This window comes from Oryzias melastigma, linkage group LG19, assembly GCF_002922805.2.
Source record: "Oryzias melastigma strain HK-1 linkage group LG19, ASM292280v2, whole genome shotgun sequence".
Classification (NCBI taxonomy): Eukaryota; Metazoa; Chordata; class Actinopteri; order Beloniformes; family Adrianichthyidae; genus Oryzias; species Oryzias melastigma.
This window is the reverse complement of record NC_050530.1, coordinates 16,169,759-16,177,112: the sequence shown is the minus strand read 5'-3', so window position 1 is coordinate 16,177,112 and position 7,354 is coordinate 16,169,759. Positions and strand designations below refer to the sequence as shown.

At 37.2% G+C, this 7,354-nt stretch overlaps 1 protein-coding gene across 1 annotated transcript in view; it reads left to right on the top strand.

The window, feature by feature from the left end:
- The first annotated feature begins 546 nt into the window (after positions 1-546).
- The window catches only part of arhgap27 (Rho GTPase activating protein 27), a 30,582-nt gene continuing 23,774 nt past the window's right edge, over positions 547-7,354 (top strand). Inside the window, exon 1 of the mRNA XM_024285298.2 lies at positions 547-1,296. Coding sequence (XP_024141066.2) covers positions 562-1,296 — 735 coding nt within the window. The 5' untranslated portion in view covers positions 547-561. The remainder of the gene's footprint in view (positions 1,297-7,354) is intronic.

Genomic DNA, 7,354 nt, shown 5'->3' with positions numbered 1-7,354 from the left:
TCTTATACATATTTCTTCAGACTAATGTTGAAAACTGCTTTAGATATTCATTCTGATGAAAATAGTATTTTTAACTTGTTGTTTTCTGTTGATGGAGGACATATGTGAAGAAAATTGGGCTTAAAATAGCATTTCTGTCTATTTCTTTGTATGTTGTTAATGAAGAGCAGACGAAAGAAATGCAGTTTGAAAAAATGTTTATTTTTGATGGAAAAATGTGCAGTATGAGCTCCCTGCTCCAAAGGCAGAGAAAAAGGGGGCGGGGTTGCTCCACATTTGTAATGAACTCCTGCCTCTCTACAGAAACTACGTCCTAGAAAGCGACACAGGTTTTTTTTTTATTTTGCCTAAAAACAGCATAATTATAATCAAAAGTCAACTTTAAAAAGTGAAACAAATGTTCTGTATTTTTAGTAGTTGTATCTGTGACCGTCGCATCAGTTTGTTATATTATCCGTAAACCTGTTCATCATTCTGAAAACCAACATCTTTAATCTGTTTCCAGCTTCAGGATGCTCCCACAGAGCGGACAGTGACCCAGCAGCCACGCGGCGCCGCAGCATGGAGCTTGTGTCAGTGGAGTATGAGTACCAGTACAAGGCGAAGGACGGCCACATCATCTCCATCAAACCTCAGGAGGTTTACATCCTGGTCTGCAAAACTAATGAGCACTGGTGGCGCGTCCGCAAGGACCAGGACACCAAACCCTTTTACATCCCTGCCAGTTACGTGAAGGAACTGTCAGCCCCACCAACCAAATCTACTCCTACTAAGAACTCATCAGAGAGTGATACCAAAAGCAAACCTTTGATTTGTACAAGTCAGGCTCCTTCTAAGGAGAAGTACCGCTTCTCTACGTTTGGTTTCTGTGAGAACTCGTCACATGTGAATTCATGGGAGCCTGTGAAAGGCACCGCGTCAAGAAGTGTCAGCTTGGCAGACACTCCAAACACTGCACAGATGCACAACTCCAAACCAGAGGCTGCACTGATCTCTGCACCTGCAAAAGCTGACAGCCTCGACGAGGAACCAAAACCTCAACCTGCAGAGAACCCTGCACGGCTCAAAGAGCCTCAGGATGATGCACCAAAAGAACAAATGCAGACTTTTCCTGAGGATTACAACATGGACTTCCCCTTACCGCCCCCAGACATGCACGACATGATTCCAGACATAGAGATCACGGAATCAGACAATTTCCCTGAGCCGGAGACTCTGGTTCCTGCAAAGGAAGAATCAACTGGTCTGCAGAGCTCGAACCAAACGACAGAAACAGCTCCTCTCACAGTCAGTAAGGTAATATCCATTAAATATACATTCATGTTTTCCTTCATGAGGTCAGTTATTTTCAGTACAGCCACTAGAGGGCAGGATTCCACCAGGAGGTTCAAATGTTCAGTTTTTCAACACTAGAATGAACAAGGAAGACCTTTGATACTGATGAACTACAAAAAAGAGTTTAAAACTTTAAATGAAACCATCCAGGTAAACAAGCACAGCATTTTAAAATCTAGCAGAACCCCACAAATACACTTCTCTTCAATCCATTAAAACATTGACTAATATATTTCATGCTTTCAAATGTGGATTTTGACCATTCCGATCATTGATAGCAACCAAACTCTACTTTATAAGTGTTTAATTATTTTTAAACACATTGTAGATGATCTGTGAAATACTTTTTTGAGGAAAAATGTATGAACCTGCAGATAAAGGTGCTTCAGTTTGTTGTAAAGTTGAATTTCAGGATTTAAACTGAATCATTTCACTTCTTTATCTTGAGAGAAGTGAGATGAAAGCTGAATTTATCTTTCAGTTTCAATTGTTCAAAACCTTACAGTCAACATCAATGCAACATTTATTTATCTTTTTCTAGAAGGAAAACTCTAAATGAGAACGATATAACCTGTAGTGGTCAAAATTAAAACAAGTCCCACATGTGGCAGACACTGCACATTTTTAAAAATCAAACACTAATAACCACATGGGAATGACTCCAAATCATCATTTAAATGTAATATATGAGAACATTGACTAAAAAATTTATATTTTATTGCAGAATGAGAGAAACATTTTAAAGAAAAAAAGCACAAAATGGCTTTGATCATCTTCACTCTTTTTTTAACATGAAATGTGAAGTTGTGGATTTATTTATTTATTAAATAAATTTTTACTAAAATAAATAATGTTGTATAGAAATTTCAAAAATAATAAGTAGCGTATATCTGTATTTTTGGTATTTTCAAACATTTGAGACATAAACGTCATCAATAAAATTATAATCATTTTACATATAATAAAATTATTGCTTAGTTACTAGAATAAATCTTTTTTGGAATATACTTTTCACTAATAATAAATAGATAATAAAATTTGGGACTTTTATCTTTATTAGTATTATTTTTTTTTGTATTTTCAAACTTCAGGAATAAAATTCCTCTATAAAACTGTATCCTTCATTAGTAAAGCTCATAATTACCTCCACGAAATAACAGTTTTTTTAAATTATGTGTCAAATTCAGATTATTTTGAAGATTATTAAACTCATGTGGTTCTTCAAAAGAAAAGAGATTGGCAATACGATATGCAAAGCAATACTCAGCTCACGATACAATACATATCCCGATATATCCCAATAGGGTACCAAAACTATTTTACCCGCTTTTTTTATTTTATTGAGTATGACTTGGAAAAGATAATAAAATGTTAACAATATTTTATTTTTTTTATTGATCGCAACTTTTAGCACTACAACTTTTCTTTTTGGTAAATTAAGAAATATTTGTTGTTAATGGAAACAGCCAATATTCTTCTTATGGTTTTGCATAAGAAAAAAAAAACATAATTAATGTACCAATAAGGATATAAAAGTGTGATTAAGGAAATAAAATGCAGTTTATTTCCAACATTGCTAAATGTAGCTCCTAAATAACTAATTAAAAATGGCCTTTTCAGCTTTTTAAATTGATACAAGCATCACTAAGTGAAATATCACGATATATCACTGAATCGATTTTTCCCTACACCCCTAATATAAATATCTTTTTCATTTTGGTTTGATTTAGATTTTGCCATCTTCAAACTATATTTTATTTGGGAAATGAGAAAAATATTTCACAATTTCCCTATGTATGCTATGGAATTGATATTTTTTGGTTGAATTTGACTTGCTTGAGTTACTTTTCTGGACATCCACCCTGAACTTATGCTGGATTATTTTGTTTTTTTCCAACTGACCTGCACAAAACCAAAGTTCTGACCTTATTTCCTATTGCAGAGTCATGATTCTTGACTGCAGTGTCCATAACTGCATCATTTTGGACCAACTAACCCTAATTTTTCCTGTTTTGATCCAAAAGATTGTTTAACATTTGACTTTTTCTTAAATAAACACAATTTTCTTCATTTAGTAACTTGTTTAGGTAACAAATATATATTTTTAAATAGTTTTTTATACTCTATAACACATGATGAACACATAAATCATGTTTACTGTTCATCATTTTGCTGCATTTTTATGTAGAAATACAAATAACAAGATAAGGCGTGCTAAATCCACTTTCTGTGAGCATTTTATTAACTTCAGATTTAAATTTAACCTTATTTACTGTTTCATAAATCTGATTTGATCTCAGTTTTTGCAAGCGGTGGGCTCTCACACTTTTGAGATGACTGAGCCAAGCTGATCTGCATGTGAAAGGCCTCCACGCCCCCCCTCTGCTGGCACTTCCATGACCACAGCCTCAGCTGATCAGCCCTCTCTGGGGTGAAACCTCCCGGGAGCGCGGATTCGTCTTCAAAAGCTCGACGAATCCACGCTTGCCGCACGCTTGGTTTGCTGCCACGGTTCACAGCGTGAAAGTGGACGCGCCTCCATAACAGGTTCCAAACAAGTTGAGTGAGTTCTCTCAGAGGGAAATGAAGGGTTAAGCGCCAAAGCCACTCCCAAAGCTCCGACTCATACTGTACCTGCTTTCTCAGCCACTAACCAGCCAGTTGGGATTTAACGCGGCGATGCAACCTTTGCGCAAACGCCTTGAACCGCTTCCGTCTGTGTTGGATTTAGTTTTTTGGTGAATTCAACTCATCCGATCTGTCCAGGTGAGTGTCTTCAACCACAGTTTGCTGTTTTGCACCTGTTGCAGGTGACGTCACTCGGTGCGTAAAGCCGAAAGTGATCGAGTTTCAGTTGAGTTTGGGAACTTTTACGCAGTGATTTTCGCTTCACTTTTTAATTACAGCACAGTTTGCTGCTTCAGTGGGAGCTTCCACTCTGATTTTGGCTCGTTATAAACCCCGATCATTGTAATCTGTGCGGCTCTCTGTCTCATTAGAAGAAAGAAATGAACTCCTCTCGATTGGAACAGAGCTCCAAACGTGCCAGGACCCCTTAAGTTGAATTAATTCTTCCTCCACAATGGAGGGGCATCTCCATGGTGATGTGAGGGGGCCTGGGCTGACTCCCAACAAGGGTTTTGGGGGGGTATTTGGTGCCAGCTCTGCTATGCAGCCGACGTGTGTGAGCATATGTAATGGGCAGGACGTGCAATTTTCCCAAATGTAGGTCATTTAATTTGAAGGGTGTGTTTGTGATCTGAAGCCGGTTATTAAGTTGTGCATGTGGTAACGTGGATCTTGGCAAAATACAAACTCTTTTTCTTTGCAACAAGTTTGTTCAAATTTTTGGAGTTTATATGGTGTCAGTTGTAACGCCCCCTTTTCTGTCTGGGAGATTTAGTGAAGTGTAGCATAAATTGGGGGCTCGTCCAGGATATTACCCATATCTGGGTTTATTTCAACTGATTTAAGCTCTTTAAAAAAATCTGTACAAAAAAAAATGAATGTAAATTAATCCTAACATGGGTTTAATGTTCATTAATTGAAATTGAAATAGTGTTTATTTTGTTTATTCACATCTGTGTTGATTTAACCCCAAATTGCGATATTTTTAGGTCTTAAATCCTGGGAAACTGCGTTTCCTCTAGCTCATCTCCAACAAATGATAAGCCTTTTTGAAATAGACAAAAATTAAATGCCAAGAATCTGCTCTAACAGGTAGTGTGAGTACCGGGACCTCTGTACAAAACACGCACGCTTTCAAAAACACAGTTTGTACATAGTTTCCTGGTGAGAACGAGGCTTTTGCTTTTCTCCATCGGAACACTTTACAGTTTGTTTTAAGTTCAAGTACCATTAGTTCTCTCACAAACCTGAGTGTGTGAAATATGTTCTTTGCACTTGATGCAGGACCCAAGCAGAGAACTGCAGTTACTGCTACAATCCAACTTTAAGCAAAGAGGAATTGCGTTCCTTTTAGTTCTTGGACTGTGACTATTGCCCCATAATGTTTTTTAATGGTATAGCTACTATTGATGGCAAATATTTACTGGCTGCTCTGAAACTTTTGCAACTTTGCAGCCAACTCTGATCTAATTCTCCATGGCTGTTGGTAAGGCTGGGTGGTAACTGGAAGGAGACCAGGAAACAACCAAAAAAATCCAGGAAATTAAATCAAACTTTATTTATAAAATGGTGCTTTCATTCTTTGAGCAGCTTAAAGCAATTCATACTTGGACTGTAGCTACCCAGTACTAGTGCATGTACGAAAGTTGGTGCGAAATATCGTGGTGGTGCAAATCTTGCTCTAGGCTTTTTTTTCACAGCTCTATTCCGATATACGGAAGACTTGGTGTCATATAACTCCATTTGGGCACAAACCACAATTATTAAACTCTTCTATATGATCAACTTTCAAATGGTCGGCACTTCCGTTAATTAAAAGGAGGTCATCCAAACATCACTACCAAATCCAAGTCCCTGATTGGCCAAAGTTCAACCTGGTTGAACGTTCAATGGCTGTTCGTTTAGTATGTAGAGCTCAAAAACTGTCAAAAAATGTGTGCAGCTGCATGTGAACACCAGAGTTTTGAACACAGACATTGACTTTTCATTAAAAATAGTGAAAGCTTTGAAAACAAGCAAAACAAAAACGAGCAAAAAGACAAACCAAAATTTCAATTAAAGTCAACTCCTTCCTCCAAATTAACAGGTGATTGGTAAACAAACGTCTGTGTAAATGTGTTTCCTCTCCAGAATGCCTAATATTTGTTTGATATTTAAAGGTGCTGATTTGAAATCCACTTAAACACAATATAAAACAATCCCAAAGGCCTTTTCTTTTAGCAATGTAACACCTAATTTCCTGGGGTTGATTAGTTTTATGAAAACCTAAATCTAGCTCATTGATTGTATATGAAAACTGGACTGATTGACCCTTCCCCCTGGCGTTCCCAAACAGGAAGTACCTGCTGGTTCCAAGAGGCCAAACTTAGTCATTGATACTTTTTTTTAACATGTTCTTGCTAATCCTAATTTTTCTATTTTTTTATGTAGTGCAAGTTATCCAAGTTATAAACTATAAAAAATCAAATGTCTCAATAAAAGTATGTGGGCTCACGTCCTATGTTTGATTAACTTTCATCTGGTAGGGGTGTGGACTCCCAACAAGCTCACTCCCGATTAGCAAGAGGTTCCTGTAGAAATGTTGACTTAGACCAACTCAGACCAATCACTCCTTATTGGTTATGTCTGGTTCCAACATGGCGACTACCATATTGAAAAAAAAAAAAAGTGGTGACTTCATTTTGTGGAAAACGGACACAAATCATTTTCTATGGGAGATGCCTCACTCATCAGGTGCGGTCCAGTTTTCTTATACCATCAATGACCTGAACTAACTACTTACAAGTGCAGTCTTGATCCAGCAGCATCCGCTGTTAACGCTGGACAACTTTCAAACATGCAAAATAGTGAGCCACCAGCAGCAACAAGTTTCCAATGATACTAGATATCATCTGATATTTATTGTTGTTTTTCTGCTATACCTGTTGACATGGAAGTTTGATGTAGTACTGGACATGGATCTATGTATAAGTTCTGGACTGATAGTCTACTGTTGTACAGATTCAGTGACCCTTGAATTGTTCTGATCTCTTTGTCTACAAAAGAAAAATTGATTTTGCTAAGGCAACCAAGTTGGTCATTTCCCAATATGATGTCCTTTAGTTGTTTTTGTAACCAACTATCTAACATTCGCCATCAAATAATGTGAAAGTGTGATTTAATAGAACATAAATCTCTAACAAGTGATGGTTGTTGTAATCTGACTGGATTGAACAGTTGCCCAATTAGATGTTGTTTACATTCCAGCAGATTTGTTTAATTTTTTCCGTTTTGTTGTATTTTGGTTAGAAATTCCACTTAATGGTTTGCATGTCTTTTGGCTACGGCATACAAGGGGCGGAGCTACACAGGGGAGAGGGGACAGAGAATCGGTTTCCCCCTTGATTTTTCT